The sequence below is a fragment of the Onthophagus taurus genome, chromosome 10, assembly GCF_036711975.1.
Source record: "Onthophagus taurus isolate NC chromosome 10, IU_Otau_3.0, whole genome shotgun sequence".
NCBI lineage: Eukaryota > Metazoa > Arthropoda > Insecta > Coleoptera > Scarabaeidae > Onthophagus > Onthophagus taurus.
In genome coordinates this window covers 5,035,041-5,053,848 of record NC_091975.1, presented here as the reverse complement: position 1 = coordinate 5,053,848, position 18,808 = coordinate 5,035,041, and the positions used below count along the sequence as shown (strand labels likewise).

Below are 18,808 nucleotides of genomic sequence, written 5' to 3'. Positions count from 1 at the left end.
AATGATATTAGAAAGTTATATGAAAACCTTAAATAAAAAATTTTTTATGAATGAACTCAAATTAACATCGTAAAAGATGCGTTAGACACGTTTTGGTAAAAAAAACATACCAAAATGATCCAAAGAAAATATGGTATCCAACTGTGATTAAAAACAATGTTTATACATTTAGATCCAAAAACTTGTCATAAAGACCACCTAACTGTTTAATTACTCTTCGAAACGGTACTTGATGCAGAAGAAGTCATCATAATATAACAAATACAAAATTTGGCAGTGAAACCTGACGGTTACAAGTGATTTTTTAGACTGTTAACATAAAAACGCCTCTCAATCAGATATGATTTAAATGAGGAGATCATTCAATCTAATACTTCATATGGATTAATAACCATATTATTCGAAATTAATATATTTCCAATATATTTGTATAGAAAATAGTTTGAGAACGTGAGCTTGTGATACAAGGGAAATTCGACAACACAAGTAGTTTTCAATATATAGGCAGCACTTTAGACGGGCGAGTATGTGTTCATTTGTGTTTGGTAAACGGCGTTAGCCGACGGAAGTGCACACCTTTGAAATATGGATCCAGCACGGGCGAATATCAAAGTGAACTCGTGAGCAGTGCAATATCGCAACTTTACGACTTTATCCCCGAACCTGTAACGCCACTTTACGGCGTCATTAATTCGAAACGGTTCGTACTGGAGAATTCAACCTCTCTTGCGAAGATTCCGGAGTAATATCATCTCTCCAGTCGGTAGCAGTTTAACGCGAGGCGCAAGTTTACGCCGTTTCATTTTTTTTTCGTGTTAGTCTCTCGTTTAATTGCGTCGTGCTCTCGGGCCATGAGGAAGTCGTCACTGAAATTTCAGGCATAGTTCTCTCTCGTGTAACTTCCTGTTTGTAGCCGGGTATGTTAGTTTGTGTTTAGTTTTCGGTTTCCATGGGAAAGTTTTATACTCTCATTACTTAAGATATTTGGTGGAGGAGCCGAGTTTATGAATTTTTGAAAATCCTATGTTAAACCAACCGGTTGTTTCGAAACAATATATCAAAAGATGTTGGTTGTAACTTTCGGATGACCAGGTACGATATGAACCGTGTATATTCTCTTTTTGAGAATCCTATAAGCAGGAGAACCCAAAGTTTCCTCCCTTTCGATTCAGGTGTTATAAAACTGTCAGTAGGGCTGGCAACAACTTGTCCGACTCTAGCTTTTTTCCTTTTGTGTTGCGCCCGATTCTTCGCACCCTCTTCTAAACCCGACAGTTTCGTAAACATGTTTTATTCACCCCCGAAATATCTTCGGTCGCGTAATTTTTCGGGACTCCCTTGATTTACAGTTCACAAACTTTACTTTACCCGGGCTTTGATACGGCTAGCAGATTCGTTCCTCTATTCATCTTGCTACCCTGGCTTGTTTTATTTGCGTACGTTTTCAGGACCAAAGTAAATGAGGAAGGAAATTCGAAACGTCGAAATAAACAAATCGCGGGGTTACGGCGGGAAGTCAGTTCATTCTCACCCACACTGCCCTTTAAAATAATAAACCATTCCCTTAGCAGGAATTTCTGTTTGTTCCTCGTTTGCCGTTTACACGTTTATGCGTGTATGTTCAACACGACATAATTTATTTATGATTCGCAAATACCGAGTAGTGCATGGTGAGTACGCGGGAAACAAATACACACTCCTACGGTGCACAATGCAATTAGCGCCCAACAAATTGTCGTGCAATCTTTTTGTTAACTAAACGATGTGAAGGTTTTGTTTTCTTATTTTTTGCTTTTTTTCTCACATAAATTATAAAAATAATTAATTGTGGTAGTAACCCAAGAGAAAATCCGTATCCTTTTTCTAACTAAATATAATAAAACAATAAAATCGGACGTGTGTGGTACTAACATTGCAATTATTTTAACGACAAGAGAGGAATTTACGGTTAATCGGGCAATCGGACAAGCCTTACAAGTGGTAAGCCGTTACTTATTGTGCGACAGGTGATATGGACAACATTCTCAACGTTCATCTATACGACCAACACGCCAGCGTGTGTAGATGTACAAAAATTCACGTACATGATATACGTGGAACTGGTGCTGCTTAAAGTCTAAGCCGTAGACTAAAGCACGATCCTGATGCCCATATCTGCCTTGTGCGCGAGAGTAATTAAATTTATGTAGACACTTCCTCGTGCTGTGTGTTCGTATACACGCATTAAATTCACGGATTAACAATACTTTCCCCTCGCACGAAGATAGAAACTGTTTTTGAGAAAAATTCATATTTGTATGAAAATTTATTATAGTATTATTATAGGATTTAGTCTTCTATCCAATCCACTCTCATTAATATGCCGTTAAACGCTTAACGGATTCATATGCGGCTAGAGTTCCGCACTTAAACGGGTAATTATCATAATGGGCGAGACTCTGCCATCGGTGTGGTTTTTCGGATATACACGTTCTTTCCTTTAGATATGAAGTTACCGTTAAAAGAGGAGGCATATGTCGAATACGGTTATGTAATCCTTTTGAAGCTCGAAAACGTAATCTCCCGGATAGATATATACTAAATGTGCAAGGATATTTCAGTGTTATCTTCATGATTTATGAGATCCAAACTTTTAGTGTTATTGGGGCGTGCATAGATTATTCTGCGAAATTTACATATCTTTAATTACAAATTACAGTCCGAGGCACCTCCACCAATAATTTTAACAAAATACCCGGTCTATAATTTTATTAATTTTACTTTATACTGAAACAAATTCAATTGTCATATTAAAATCTTCGCTTTTATCTCGAAACATCACACAACTACTAATATAAGCAAAATATGCGTATAAATGGTTTCGCGTCGACTATAATTGCAACGATTATGGTAACGTTGATAGACACGTTCTGGTCATTATCGTAATAAATCGACAACTAACAAATTCATCGCCGATACTTATATTGTATTAATAACATGTCTATAACGACATGAATATTCATGCTTCTCCGTGAAAACCGGATGTTTCGTCGACAAGTCTTAAAAGACAACCTGATTTCTCTACTTCAAGTTCACTAAATTCTCGGTGATATCTATGTGCTTGGTGATTTATTTTCTGGTAGATATACTATATCGGCATAGTAACGGTCCTAGGCCGTGACGGCGTCGCACGCATATCAAAAGCTGCAAATCCAACGGAGAATCTGGTGGTGATAATACCGCGGGTGTAATAAATACAGCGAGGAAGAGCATCGTGACGCCCGTTTCGTGCGCTGAAAATTTAGAGGAATTCCACCACGTAGAATGTCACGTGTATCGCGTCGCAGTTAATTTAGAATTGAAGCTTAGTTCCGTGTTTTCCCATCTTTGATAATTCCAGATTTATCATTATTGTTACGATTTCTTTTGTGAGATGGCAGTTTGGATAACCTTCCTAATACGGTATTTAGATAAAAGCGGAAGTTTTGTTCGTTCCGTTGATAGTTAGTATCTAGGGTACTTGTACTATGTCCGGCATAGAGAAGAAGAGAATAGATACGGCCCCGTCGGCAAACCACGACAAGATGTAGCTACGTTTATTTCGCGATACGGGAAACGATCGGCGATTACACGGCAATAAATTACCGGCCCGCGGACGTTAATACTACAGAAAGAGCGGCGTTGCGGTTCCGAACAATGTTACTATATCATATATTATTCATTAGCCGTCTCGTCGTCGTCGTCTCTTTATTTACATAACGGCCCTAATAAGAAATGAAATATTGTGTCGAACGTGCTGCTTCGCTCGACCAGAGGTGCGTCTTATTTCGTCGTACGCAGATGAATAATGCAAAGTTGGAAATTGAATGCCGCCAGGGTGACGTTTATAAATGGCGACCTGCAACGTCGTTTCAGATTCTATTCAGAATTTCTTCTGGGCGGTCATAGGTGACAATTCTACCAAATATGACCACCCATTTAAAATTTCCTATCACTATCTTAAGTATTTATTGAATCTGCACAAATTTTTAAGAAATTATTTTAATCCTGTTTACTTACAAATCATTTTTGACAAGAAGGAAATACCATCTTCCTTTTGTTCTTACTAGAGCGGTAATGGCACCTTCCGTATGTACTTACACGGGTGGTTGATTTTTTCTTTGAAACCCGAATGCGTCACTAATTCTTTGATTTATTGTTATAAGTTCACAAAGCTTGTGACGACAACATCAATCATAATCTAAAATGATTTGCGGTTTACCACTTACCTCATCAACCTCGTCGCCTGAAAAATTCTTAGTAGAGAGCAGAAGTGCGCTTTTATTTTTTCGAAGAATTCGCATTTCGACAAATGTTTTTATCCATATCTTCGTGGCTTATTTGGCATAAATACACATTTACCTTGAAAGTCTTGCAGAATTGTATTTACTGTAGCGTATTGAGATTGAGATAGAGAGATTTAATGTTAAGCAAATATGGAACGTTGAATGAGTTTTAATTAATTATATAGTATTGTTAATTAGTTTTAAGAAATCAATACCAATTTGAAGTTACTTTTTAATCTTTTAACAAATCGTGTTGTTATTGTCCAGATTGCCAGGCGATAAACCTTCAACAATAGTACTCTTAATTGCACGCTGGCAAATTTACCACCGGACTGAGATGTTCTCGAAGTGAAATAATTGTATGGAATAGTGTCTGGAGTGTCGGGACGAACGAACGGACAGCCCGGGCGTAATAACTTAATAATTTACCTTCAGCATCGGGTGGTTGTTTTCTTCTCCGTTTCGCACACCTCGGTGTATCTCTGACAAAAGGCGGACGCTTTTGTCGGCTAGGTCTTTGTCCGACTATGGTGAGGGTGATTTAAACGTATGTGTGTGTGCGTTACTTCTTGGAACCATCCTCTTCGTCGATTAATTTAAACCTCAACGCCGCAGCCGTGCGCGTGATGAACACGTTATGTTCGCATCGTCGTGCGAGGGACGTCGACTAGAAAATAGCCACTTTAGAGAAGACCGTGCAAATGGGAGCTGTGCACATCTCAGGAGTATTATGAAGATGTTGAATAACTATTGTGGAGTAAATACAATTTCACGTATTATAACAGAAACATTTAATAAATCAACTTGTTATTATTAAGAATTTTATAACGTGTGGGAAAAATAAAATAGTAGGTCACTAAAATTATTTTTAAATTACCCATCATTTTCAACTAAATGATATTATTATGTTACCGTTTAAGTCTAATAAACGTAGAAGTAAACGCAATTTAACAACACAACGGTTTGTTCACACATTGTAGCTGGGTTCAGAATATGGCGGTTGAAAAGGTGTTCGATTAGATATATGGGGTTTGAGTAACGCAATCTGACCTGTATAATGTATAAGCGTACCTTTGGCAAGGGAATTTAAACGATTTACGCCGTAAATCCGGAACATATTTTTTTTGTTTTTAATTTGAGAGCATGCATTTGTTGCTCTCGTTTCAGTTTTAACCGTATTGAATCCGATACCCTTGCTTTGTCGATTAGAAAACATCGCCAACGTCAAAGCATTTTGCTTTTGGATTATCCGCGGTGTAAATTACAAAAAAGTGTTGTTTGCGTTTGTAGAATTTAGTGAATTTATTTCATATTTCCACCTCAATTTTTTTTGTATTAATCTACTATATACGAGTCGATTATTAGTTTTAATTGAAAATATGATATTTGCCGCTATTCTACTAAAAATCTTTTTTTTGTGAATATGTTATGTATCCATTCTTGTTGTTTAATTTTATTTACCATCGATATCATGATTTGATATTTCATTATTATCAATTTGATTTTATTATTTCTTTTTAATTTTTTTTTGTGGAGTAAGATATTTTTCGTGATCTATCTGATTCAGCGAAATCGATCTTGACGGAAATACCTTTGGGAGGTGCTTTGAAGTTGATGGGATTTTCTTTTTCAGCACACGTTGACCGGCCACTCGGGAAAGGTTATGGCAGCGAAATTCTTGGGAGAACCGTCCAAAGTTGTGACCGGGAGCCACGATCGCACGTTGAAAATTTGGGACCTAAGGAGTCGAGCATGTGAGTATAACCATGTTATGTCTTTCCTTATATCTTTCGTTTTGTGACTTATTAGTTGGAATTGAAATTAAAAAACATTAAAATTGAATGATTTCTTAGAGGGTTGTAAATAAAGGTGTTAATTTCAAGGCAGGACCTCGACATAATAAAGATTGATCGAACGCGTCGCCCTAAAAATGGGAAGCCATTAATTTTACGAACAGGGTCTCTAGGTTGACGAGGGCCACAGCGCGAGGATTCGGACGAGGGGTGGCATGCGGCATACAGATAAGTGCTGAAAAATGCCAGGTCATAATTTAATTTAAAATCAATTTAGCGCAAACTCGTCTCCTTCCGGGGAAGTTGGCGCCACCGCCTTCGATGACAAGGAAATTTGGCGTCCAGACGTTGATCCTCTCTCGTCCAGACGTCTATTCCGGTCTTCCTTTTGCATCGTCGTCTCCCCCTTTTACATCACCACTACAATAACAGTTCCACCCCTGCGACGTTTCCAACTTTTAATCCTCTGTTCGAATAAGGTAACCCCCATAAATTGTTAACGACTTTTTTATTGCGACGCAGCCCACCGTAGACGTAAATTAGTACGACCGCCGCGGTGCCTGGTATCTGTTCCGTGGCATTAATGAGGCGTAAAATTTCAAGGCACCCACGATACCGCACGCTCTCAGTTTTAATTGAGAAAATACAATTTCCCTCCTTCCAACAGTACGTCCCCCAGCTTCAATGGTAATCGAATTTTTGAAACGACCCTGCTACTCACGACGTTACTGTTACAGATTGAAGATTTAATAGCAGAATTAGGCCAATTACTCTTTAATATCTTAACACATTTTCTAACAAACTCAAAACACAAAATTGATTATTTCATTTTTATTTCATGGAAATCTATTCGTTAGAAGTAGTAAAGGTAGATGTTATAGAAGCGTGTAGGCGTTCATTGTAAGGGTTGTTTATGGAAGCAGGGTTTGCTTTGTTTAGCTTGTATTTCGGTTTCTCATTATAATTGGTTCATTCGCAATTTCAAATATATTCATAATTTCGCTCCTAACAGTTTCCTTATGACGACGATGCCGAATATAGACATCTCCTTAGATATGGTGACTTGTAAATATGGATAAATAAGCTATAAAATAAAAAAAAGTCTTTAATTCGCAATTATGTTATTATAAAAACTCGTAAAATATCTAAATAAGCTGATACTGTAAATAACACGCTGAGAGAACCGTACCTCATTTACAAGTTATAATTAGAAGACCGTAAATTTACAAGTTACAGACATTAAAGTATATTTTAAGTTTATGATATACATCAACATATTACTTAAAAAAAGATCCTGTCGATTTAATAATCATGAACCTTTAATAATCTCCTTTACACATTAAAAAAAAGTGTTCTCATTCGATTTTCTTTGATACTTAAAAACGCATTTCGCTCCCCGGAAAGTGACGATTACGATCTAAAAACGTAAAAAACTTCATGATGTACACCTATCTAAAGGTGTATCTTATTAGTAATTGACAGGATGAGCTTCTAACGAATACTAAGATAAAGAGGTGGTTTTAAAAGGGCAAATCGGAAAGTAATCGCCGGAAAATTGGTGTGATTGAAATTTCAATATCACGACCTAACGCAGATTATACGGTAATGAGAGAAGAATGCCTAAATTACCAATGAAAGCAAAAAAGAATTACCTTTTGATCCTATAAAGTGAGAATTAAAATTTTCGAGTTAGTTTACAAACGATTCTGATTATTTTGATAATTAGATAATTACGTATAAGGTTTCATTTGCACCTGTCAAAGGAGATTGGAATTCTGTGTGTGATGTGTTCGTGCCCTAACTAATTAACCATCCAATCGTACACGCCAAGCTTTACTAATTAGAACGCTGATTGTTATTGAAGTCAGCGAAGTATCAAATATTTGTAGATACGGTGAATGGGTTTGATTGGTAACACGTTCTGATTTCAATCTTAAATTTGTGACCCAGTTTTCATTTTCTAAAGATCAATCCCGTAGTAAATTTTGTTTTCAACGAGTTTTCCCAACATTATCGGTAGTAAAACTTATCCAAAGTTCGATAACGTGATAACACCCCAACGTAGATACGGTGATAATTCCGCCATTCGTCTCCAAACAGTTTACGACGACGACGACCCGTCCAATTGAAGCATAGCCCGATTACCTCTTTGCCCATTGGAATAACTCACGGTGGTTGAAATTATTTGTTTTATACTATTCCGAGACCATAACGGTCCGTTATCCGGAGATCGTAATAACGACGAAGACCCGAAGGCGAATTGCTCTTGCTCTGAATTCGGAATCCTTTACTTACGCGCTTCCTAAGATACCGTCATGGTACTCTAGGTGCCTTCCTGGTACCGGCGGGTTCGAGATCGCATTAAACCCATTAAATCCGTCGACTAAATTAGACACGTCCAGCAAACAGCACCTCTCCGGCTTCGTTCCTAATACCTCTTATTCGCCTATTACACGTTATGGATTACTTTCGTTTCTCGTGAAGGTGGACTTTTACTCTTTTAGGTCTTGAAACTCTCACTCTTCTCTCGATACCTTCTCGATATCGAACCGTTCTCTTCGTGGATGGCGATTATTGGACAAGCCGATTTCAACCTTCTGACCGCGTGGTTTATCGTTTCCCAGTTCACCTTTAACTAATAGTTGTGAGTTAAATCGATCTGTCAATCATAAATCGGTACTTGACTCTTAAAATCGATTTATGGAATCTGAGAAATTGCTTAGAACGTTTCGATTAAGTTTTTTTGTTAACATCATTATTTATTGTCAACCATCGATAATTGATTCCAATAGTAATATGATTGATTTTAGATTAGTTACAGTGATTCTACCTTTAAAATGTTCTATATTGAACTTAATTCTCAACATCTCTGACGATTTCCGTAATAAATCTATAACATGTCGTAGCATAATTTTCGTTATTACACTAACGACATAACGTCACGTATTACGACCGAAAGACCATAACCAATGAAAGTTGATTAGCTAAATCAATCCAGACGACGACGGCGACGACGATGACATCCATTTAGAAAGGCTGGAAAGAATGATGTGGTAGTGATTAACCGAGAAATAAGTGCTTGCGGCCTCTGCGCGTTTGATGACGACGACCCATACGAGCAATACCATGGGTAAAATATGCTTGTGACCGTCTTGGAGCCATAAACTTTATCCCCCTTTCACCATCCGGAAGTGCGGGTAAACCACCGCCAACGAGATTTTTAAATACACCGTGCTAAATTAACACCTAACCTCTAACGATACTATTTTAAATTGTATTCAAATTGTTTATAATAATTTTTATTTCAGGTATAGAAACGAAATTTGCTGGTTCGAGTTGTAACGATTTAGTAACTGCAGATGGATCCGGATCAACAATAATTAGTGGGCATTTTGATAAAAGGATACGATTTTGGGATACGAGATCTGATTCTGGACCGAGAGAATTCGTTTTAAATGGAAAAGTTACTTCGCTGGATTTAACAAGAGGTACAAATTATTATAAATTAATATTAATTAAAAATAACTTTATATACATAATCATGAATTAGTATAAAAAATTATTAATTTATTTAGTTGGCAATTACAATTTTTAATTTAGATAAAAACATATAAATTATAAAAAAGAAGTTATATATGCATAAATAACTACTGGGAAGCAAAAATTAGAAAGAAATCCGTTTAATTAAATAGAATATCGGCTTAATTATTGAATGGCAATTTAACGTTAAATAATTAATAGGAAAATTCGATGATGTAATTGGCAGGTGCGTTGAATATATTTTAATGAAGAGGGGAAACGGATAAAGCACGTATTAATAACAACTCGCTTCGAACCATAAGGATATACAAAAAAAATTCAAATCATATTGATTCGCTCCCGAACAATTATTAAATTTCCATACGCTTTGCATATTATCAATTTCAACATCTAATGTCTTCTATTTCTATCTCGCTCTACACTCGACATGAGTGATCAAATGGATAGATGATTTTAAAACTTTTTAAAGTAAAACTACTTAAATTTATGTAAATGATTGTAGTCGTTGCATTATCATAAAACTCGAATTAAACTAAGCCTCCTATTAATTAACCAGCGAGCACCCAATCTCTCGGTGCGGATCTCGTTACTGTCACTTCTTCATTACCTTCTTCTTCTCATCTGGCTGTTGGTTCAGTAGCAGAAGCGGTTCTCGTTGGGGGGATAAAGTCATTCAACCCATATATGGGACTATTTGTGGCTTACTGGCACAAGTTTACTTCCTGGAGAATACGGTTCGTTGCTAATGGGATCATTTAAAAAAAAATTACTAATGGTTTCGTCTTAATTAAAACGTACCGGAACTATAAAAAAAACTGTAACTTCTCAAGTTGCATTTCATCATGTATCTACGATTATCTGCAGTATACAAAAAGTAGATACAATACAGTACAGAAACTGTTAGAACAACTAGGAATTTTAATGAACGAAATAAATCTTTTTGCTTTATTCTCGATCCGAGAAAGAAGTAAAAACGGCTTCAAATCGAACCGGTTAAACTAATTGTAAATGCAAATTCACACTAATGCCATCGCAAATTGAGTTTCGTAATTTATTTTTCCGTATTTCAAGGGTCGGGTCGGTCTCGGGCTTCGGCGCTTCGGGGCGGTAATGTAAACTAATTATGCAAATTTTGTCACCTGATAAAATAAATCTGAACTTTTCGCGGCTGCGACCACGCCTCTCTTAAGGCGTTCGTAATGGAGTTAAGAGAGGGCGAACTGAGGCCCTTCTTCGTCCTCGTCCGGAGAGATAATCCGGACGCTTTCTCGCACAAATGACTCCGACGAAATAAAATAAAACAAAATAAAATTCGTACTGAACTATAACGATGTTACAGTGCAAATTTTAACTTGGCTCATTAACAACTAGTAGTAAAATAAACTTTTTATTTTGTTTTAGATGGAAAGTACCTTTTAAGCTGCGTAAGGGATGATACTTTAAAATTAATGGATCTTCGTGTCAATCAAGTGATTCTAACATATAGGTAAAGTATTTATTTACTTTTAATTTTTTTTGTTTTAAGCGTTATCGAGTTCTTTATGGTTCATCGTACGTCTCGATAAAAGGACGATGGCCACATAAAAATAAATCCGTCAAGGGGGCGGTCGAAAATTTCCATTTCCTCCGGTGGTGGCACAAATATAATCACAGCCCCCGAAAATTCAATTTTGCAGGTGGTCCAATCCGATTGCGGCCGCTTGAGCCGTCCCTCTTTAAAAAGGTCCTTCGGATTTAAAAAAAAGTCGATCGTCCGAATCCGATTTGACTTTTACTTTAAATGTACTAACCTTTAATAAAAGATTGATTTATTACCTTTTTATAAATTAACAATCATCTTTTTCATTAAATTTAAATAATATAAAAATAGGAGTATGCGAGGTGTTGTAAAATTTGTGCAACAAATTGTTGTTTGTCGTATTATTCACATTTCCCTGCATCTCTTTACGGGAGTAAAAAAAAAACGTTTTCCGTAAACTCGCTTGTGGACGATTGAACGCGGTGAAAAAATCAAGGTGGATGGAAAAGCGTGCGAGCTTTGACTGGTAAACCGACACAGCGTCTCAAAGAGCCAAACGCTAGGCTGCCAGCTGAGTGCTTTGATCTAAAACGGAGGGAGTACTAGAAGCTGCCGTAATTGTGTATGTAGTTAGAGGGACGTTGTACAAACGCTACAAAGCGTTGGGAAAACTGCACGGGAGAAGCTTATATTTTTGGGATGCCATATTTATAGTTTACACTTTACCCGGCACCTCCACCAAAACAATAAAAAATAAAAGCTTAATTAGAAAAAAAATCAAACGAATTTCGTAATTAAATTACTTAATATATAACTAGATTTCAATTTGGTGGTTTATTTGATTGAATGGTTCATCGCAATCACGGGCCATTAAATAATACGGGAACTAAACAAATCGGCGATGCATTATTAAGCAACGTGTGAATCCCGCGTATGTACGCGAAGCACCGCAGGCCTAATTTATAAAACGTGTACCGGGCGGCTCCGGCGGCCAGACGCGTTTATCGATGAGCTCAATTAATCGAAATTGAATATTCATTAAGCGGGACCATACGAATCGGGTAGGTATGGTAGAAACCCGTTCGAATTTTAACCAACTTACAGCGAATACCTAGGGGCAGTTCGGTTATACGCAGTAGTAAGCCTGGCGGCTCGTAAAAATGGCATTTTTCGAAACTAGAATAAAAATCGCACGTACTCTCAGTGACGCACTGATAGAATCGATAATGAGGGATTCATTTTTACTGGTCGATATGTGGTGATGCGGCATTCTCGTCTGCTTGTAATTGACGAGAGTAATTCTGCAAAACTCTGAACAGATTTTGCTGCAATTTGATACCATTATGTTTGAAAACTAGGCATTTGTACAAAAAAATGTTAAACCAAAGTTACACAGAAATAGCTGAAACGTAAAAAGCTCTATTCCTATTATTCAATTTATTTGATATCGAACAGTTCTCTCAACCGCAATGTTCACATAATCAAAATTGGCTTTGCTTACAAAATGTTGTTATTCAAAATCAAAATTTCTTTAAATTCGTATAAATCGTTATGGTCAGATTCTGTCATAATGAGCATGCTTTGATAAATTTGAATCTCATTTGTTTACAAATGTATATTATACCGTAAAAGAATGTTAGGAAAGGTTAGTTTTCTTTTGTAATGAAAATTATGCCGTGAAAAAATGTTGAGTAAGTTTACTTTTCTTTAGATATGATAATTATGCCATGAAAAAATGTTAAGTAAGATTATAATTGTTGCGCAGTTCTTGGTAGTAACGTTCAATACTTCTTCAGTGTTTAATAACAGTTCATCATCCCTATTAGTGAAGAAGAAGTTGAAGCAGCACTATTAAAATGGAAATTTCTTGCAACCCCAATTTTCAAGCTTTAACTTGGTATATTTAATTTTGTTCTATCTTAAAAATGAAGGAAGATAATCCCAAAAGTACGTTCAAACTTTCTTGGTTAATACAACAGATAAACAATAATTGTTTATACGAAAGTATCACAACTGTTCCAGAACTTTATTATTACTTTACAATGCTTAGGATTAAATTAGGTCAAATGAAACGTAAATAATCGAATCAAACATTCGTATTTTTATTAAACTGATATATGATTTTATTTTTTTGAATCTATCAATAAAACGTTTAATTTAACATTTTAATAGTGTTTAATTCCGGGTTATATATCACCTAAGGGTAAGGCTTACAAATCACAAACCAACCCGACTATGTAATTACTAATACCAGAAATTTAAATTTGATTCTTTTTTGATATCTGCCAACCTTGAAATAGCACAAACTGATTACTCTCATTAGATCGTTCTGGATAGCCGTAACATCTTGCTACCGCATCGAGCGACATTTTAAATATATCTTTCTGATGATATAGCGCCGATAGTTTAGTGCGTGTAATCATCGCCGTCGACGGATTGCGCCCATTACGAAAGCGCTCTCGGTGTCGCATATGTGTGCATTTCAATGTGTTCGGGAAAAAACGAAAAAAAATTATTTTCACGCTCGGGCAGTGTGAAAATTACAAAAACAGGGATGTAGATTGGAAAATAATAACACGCCCTTCCATTATGCTCAGAAAATCCCTAGCTTTACTGGTAATAACAGTATCGATCCTTGCGTTTTTAAGTTTTTAAGTCAAAATAGTTTCAAGCTTAACATCATAATTAAAAAAGAAATCTTTTTTATCTTCTTTTGTAGTTGTGATGGATTTAAGGTTGGTTGCGACTGGTCAAGAGCAACGTTTAGTCCTGATGGCCAATACATTGCTGTTGGTTCAGCGGATGGAAGCGTTTACATTTGGGGCGTGAATACTGCGAAGGTCGAAACGATTTTAAAAGAGCACACGTAAGTACATACAGTTGGGTTCCATTTCTTGCTTCTTGCGCGCTTATTACCTCCCTTAATGTGCTTCGTATTTATCATTTCTACGTTCCCAACAGTCAAATATCCTTCACATCCAATCCTTTATATGCTTTCAAATTGAATTCGTGCGAAGAAGAATTCTTATAAAGCATTGTAATCTTGGTTCTACACTCGATTTATTGCCGGGGAGTTTCTCGCTCCCTCTCTCGTTAAAAAATTCTTTCGGACTGTTATAGTCTGCACAAATCGTGGTCTATTATGGTAACGATCATTATACACGACGCCCGCGGTTCGAAACGAAAAAGTACTTTACCTTCGTGAAATAATGTCGTAATTAAGATTTGCACAGTTTTTTTTTGCTACTTTTTCTGGTCGATTTTACGCGGTTGCAACTTGGATTAATGAGCCGTGCTTAACTATTTTTTTTAACTTAAACGATATCTTATTTTCTTACAAGATGTTCTTCTGGTCTTTATTAATTGGTTATAAACGTAAACTAATTAAAATTAGCTAATAATCACCTGTGGTTTTATAAATGTAGGTTCTCTTATTACAGATTTATTATCACGTACAAATATTTTATGTGTTATATTTAAAGTAATACATTTCAAGTAAAAGGCTCATCTTTTAAGGATTCTTCCGACATTGTATGATAATTACAAATTGGCGAGCGAGTAATGCACGATGAGCGGAGAATCTGAAAACGTTAAAAACAGTACAAAAACGTCTCCGGTATGGACACTTAGTCCTCTACGTTAGTAATCAGTCAGTATGCCCGCCCAACTACCTTAGATGGTCTTTTTTTCGAGTGCGGCCGAGTAAAGTATAGGTGCGATAATGGAGCACTTGCGTCATTATTCGCGTTTTCTCGGCAGGAAGAGACGCTCTCATCTTCTTTGGTATCTTGGGCTGGGCGTAATTTAATTAGTAGCGAGAACGTGTCATCATCCAGAAAATTTTATGGAGATGCTTTAACTTTGATGGTAACTGTAGACATGAGTTATTGAGTATTTTATTGATAATATTTAAATAAAAATTCTATATATATAGATAGATATCAAGTCTTCATTTGGTTATCCAATCAAGAAGTGACTTACACATTGAAACTAATCATCTAGAAATTATCATATATATTACATAATTTGCAAGCAATTTATACGTAATGAGATAATTTCGAAGGTGAATTATACATCCTCTGTAGCTTAAAAATTAATAATATAGAGTAGAGTATGTGGTTAAGGCAAACAAGATTGAATTATGCAATTTCGATTACACAATGAAATCGAATTCCTTTTAACAAATAAGTTCTTCGGTTGCTGTTAATTCCTTCGCGTTTATAACATCTCATTTTCAACACTTTGTGGTTTTAAAAATTGATAAATACATAAATGGGAGATCGATTTTGTAACATAAATTGGATTCACATTTTGAATAAAATGTTTTTCTTTTAATTTCAAAAACTTAATGGATAATATGAAAGAAGTAATATAAAGATAATGATAGCGTTGGAAAGCAGTCAATTTTCTTGGTATAAAATATAATCCATTAAACACTCTTAACATTAACAATCTTTATGGTTGATTGGAAATTCCTTGGAATTGATTTCAGTTTAGAAAAGTTAAAAGGTAGTTATAGACAAGGAAAAGACGTTATTGAAGAGAAGAAAAACTGGTTTAATTGATAAATTAAAGTAGGTGCAGCCACTTAAGGGCGAAGATCGTAAAAATGAGCTCCGGTTGTGATTTATGGCCCCGACGGCGGCGGAGGCAACCGGAGAATCTTGTACTCTCCGGGAGTCACTTGAATTTATGGGTTGAGATTAGTTTTATTACACACCTAACTGGGGCGGCTTCGTGGCCCGATTATTAGACCGATATTGTTTAAAGTTTCCCATCCCCCTCGGTAGGTAGTTCTAATACTCTCCCGTTAAAACTTTCCGCACTCGCAAATCGCCAGAGTTTCAGCGATAACCAGCGGTGCATGAAATTTCGACCGTGTACTACCTCCACCAACGTAGTGGCGTGCTGCTATCTACAACCACTTTAAACCAGGCTGTGTAAAGTTCCCTCCTCTTCGAGTTTATTATGGGCATTAGATCGATTGAATACCTTTACATCATCGACGACGATGATTTTTCAATACAAAATAGTTCCTTACTTTTTAAAGTTGATGATGTGTCACCAGATCACATATTTCAACTTTGGACACGTCGTTTTTCTTTCAGATAAAATGGTAAATTTCTTTTCTTTTCGACAACCCTCCAAACAACGGTAACCTTTCCAAAAGGGTGTTTCACATAAAATCAATATTTTTCAATCTATTTCTATTTTAACAACTTATCAAAATCATTTTAACTTCTTTGATGTTTGATTGAATATAATACAAGCCAATTTGACATCAAACCAGAAATCCGAAAGAACTGAAACGATACATTACTCTCGCCACTGCTCTCAAACTATTTCAAAACGAATATTAATTTAAACAAACAATTCTGTTATGAAATTTTAAACGAGTTTTGGTTTATTATTAATTTTCGATACAAACAATTTTAAAAACAATATTTGTTTAATAATCAAAAATCGGCACATCGCGATGTTATTCAACTAAAATCCTGATCAGAAAATGAAGCAATTTAAATTTACGTCATGTTAGCTCGATTTAATATTACTACATCCCGAGGCAATCTCATCGCACTTAGCTACATCCACGTGTCTTGTGTAACCTATTTTTATTTTTGATTTATCCTTTTTGAATATCCTTCACGCTCTCCGCATCCTTTCATTATACTTCTTTGCTTTGCTTGCCCATTTTGTTTTCTTTTATGTGCTTAGATCTTATGGCATCTTCTCCAGGTCAGCCGTAACAGCCACCGCATGGCATCCATACGCTTCATTTTTAGTCAGCGTGGATAAAACGAAAAAAGCGGTTATTTGGAGTAATGTCTAGTACCGATTCGATCAAAAATTCGGACCACCACGTCAACAACGTGATATTTGCAGCCTTTCGATACAGTACCATTAAAAAGAAAACGAAAATAAACATCACCTCGGAAGACTTTTTTTTTAATTTAATCGTTTGTTTCTTATTTTGGGGGAAGGTTTCCTTATTATTTAATACATAAATCTGTTCATATAAACTCTTACATAAACTAGTCTATTTTTGTAGTCTTATTATTTCAGATTATAATTTAAATAAACTCACCTACAATAAACTTATTTGTATATATTTTTTTTTATTTAATAAAATGTTAAGGTTTGTGATTAATGTCCCCTCGGTGTATCTTGTCGTTTCATTGAGGAAGAAACGGTCCAGATGTCATCCTACGCGAGATCTTCTAACATTTCTTTATCATCTACGACATTGATGAATTGCGTCGCGACCGTTTTATTTTGAATTTTCGCCGCGTTATTTTAAAACCGAAAATATATTTTATCTTTCGTCTAATGTATCGCGTTCGTAATGGCTGTTAAAAAAAAAAAGAAAAAATAATAAGTGAATTTAAACGTAATTTTAGACTAAAAGAAAAACAAGATAAATAAATAGAATATTAATATAGGCGGATTTTAAAAGAAACCTTAATTTAAGATACATTTTATTATATTGTTATATTTTTACTTGTATACAACAAAAAAAGAAAAGAAATTCTAGAAAATTCTTTTCTATAATGGCTGAAATATTTTTTAAACGAAATAAAGGATCTAATATATGAAAATAAAAATGAAGGAAACGTTGTTTTTATTGCTTCTTCCTTGAAAATATGGGCTCGATCAGAAAACGAGGTAAGTGCTATCAAAAATCCCCATCTGGTAACGATATTTCCAGGAGGGAGTCTCTAAGCGATATAGTATATAAATAAATAATGCGACGGACGATGGCTATGGGTCTAAAAGGCCCTAAGTGGTTCTCTACTAGGTAACAGGTGTTGCAGCTCTGCAGGATTGGTTGCAGATGTTCTTAATTGGGACATTTTAGAACATTTAACGATAAAAGCGAATAAGCTTTTTTAAAAACTTTTCTTATTTATTAAGTATTAATTATACACTTCAATATTATCTAATAAATTAATTTTTTTACAAGTTAACTTAATCAAAATTGGACGTCAGCGGCAAAAGGGGCAGTATAAAGGCAACGGGTGTTACCACTTCATCATATACACAATACCATTTATCGTAGAACCGGGTCTTTGTGATTGACATTTCGGGAAATAAATACATGGAACGTTGTCGCTGTTGAAACTTTTTGGTGGAGGCGCCGGTAAAAATCATTTCTTTAACGATAAAATAGTTTTATCTTTATTAATTGTTGATTAACATTGCTTCCCCATGGTAAGTACTAGTAAAATGTACTTGTACCGGCTAAAAATCCACCTGAACAAGAGGTAAGCAATTTTAAACTCAAAATCAAAAAACCATGTACGTATATTACACTATTCTTGCAGGCATCATATTCTTGTAAATATTGCTAGAAATCTTTAACATTCAACCAGAGCAACCCCTAATGATAGTGGAGAGCATGTACAAGTTTGCAGAAAAACGTTTTCTAATATATTTGCGTTAAGCCACAAGAGGGTGCAAGTTCTTGTGGAAAAAAAGAAATCTTACACAGATGAACGTGGTAAAAAACCAACTTCAGCAGTTACCTAGTGTTCAAAATAGACTTCCCAAATCTCAGATTCGGAGGGCCTAGATAGTGAAGATAATACTATTTCAATTGATTCCGACTTTAACTCATTCGGATATGTTTTACAGTCGGTTATTATCGAACCCTC

At 35.6% G+C, this 18,808-nt stretch overlaps 1 protein-coding gene across 6 annotated transcripts in view; it reads left to right on the top strand.

Annotated features, from left to right (window-relative positions):
* The window catches only part of LOC111428245 (Autophagy-related 16), a 178,998-nt gene extending 161,743 nt beyond the window's left edge, over positions 1 to 17,255 (top strand). For 4 of the 6 annotated variants that reach the window (XM_023063686.2, XM_023063685.2, XM_071199312.1 and 1 more), the window contains 5 exons: positions 5,938 to 6,058; positions 9,406 to 9,585; positions 11,039 to 11,123; positions 13,876 to 14,022; positions 16,872 to 17,255. In XM_023063686.2, the coding sequence (XP_022919454.1) occupies positions 5,938 to 6,058; positions 9,406 to 9,585; positions 11,039 to 11,123; positions 13,876 to 14,022; positions 16,872 to 16,986 (648 nt within the window). In that variant the 3' untranslated portion in view covers positions 16,987 to 17,255. The remainder of the gene's footprint in view (positions 1 to 5,937; positions 6,059 to 9,405; positions 9,586 to 11,038; positions 11,124 to 13,875; positions 14,023 to 16,871) is intronic. The other 2 variants (XM_071199314.1, XM_071199313.1) reach the window with 1 other exon arrangement.
* The last annotated feature ends 1,553 nt before the right edge of the window (positions 17,256 to 18,808 follow it).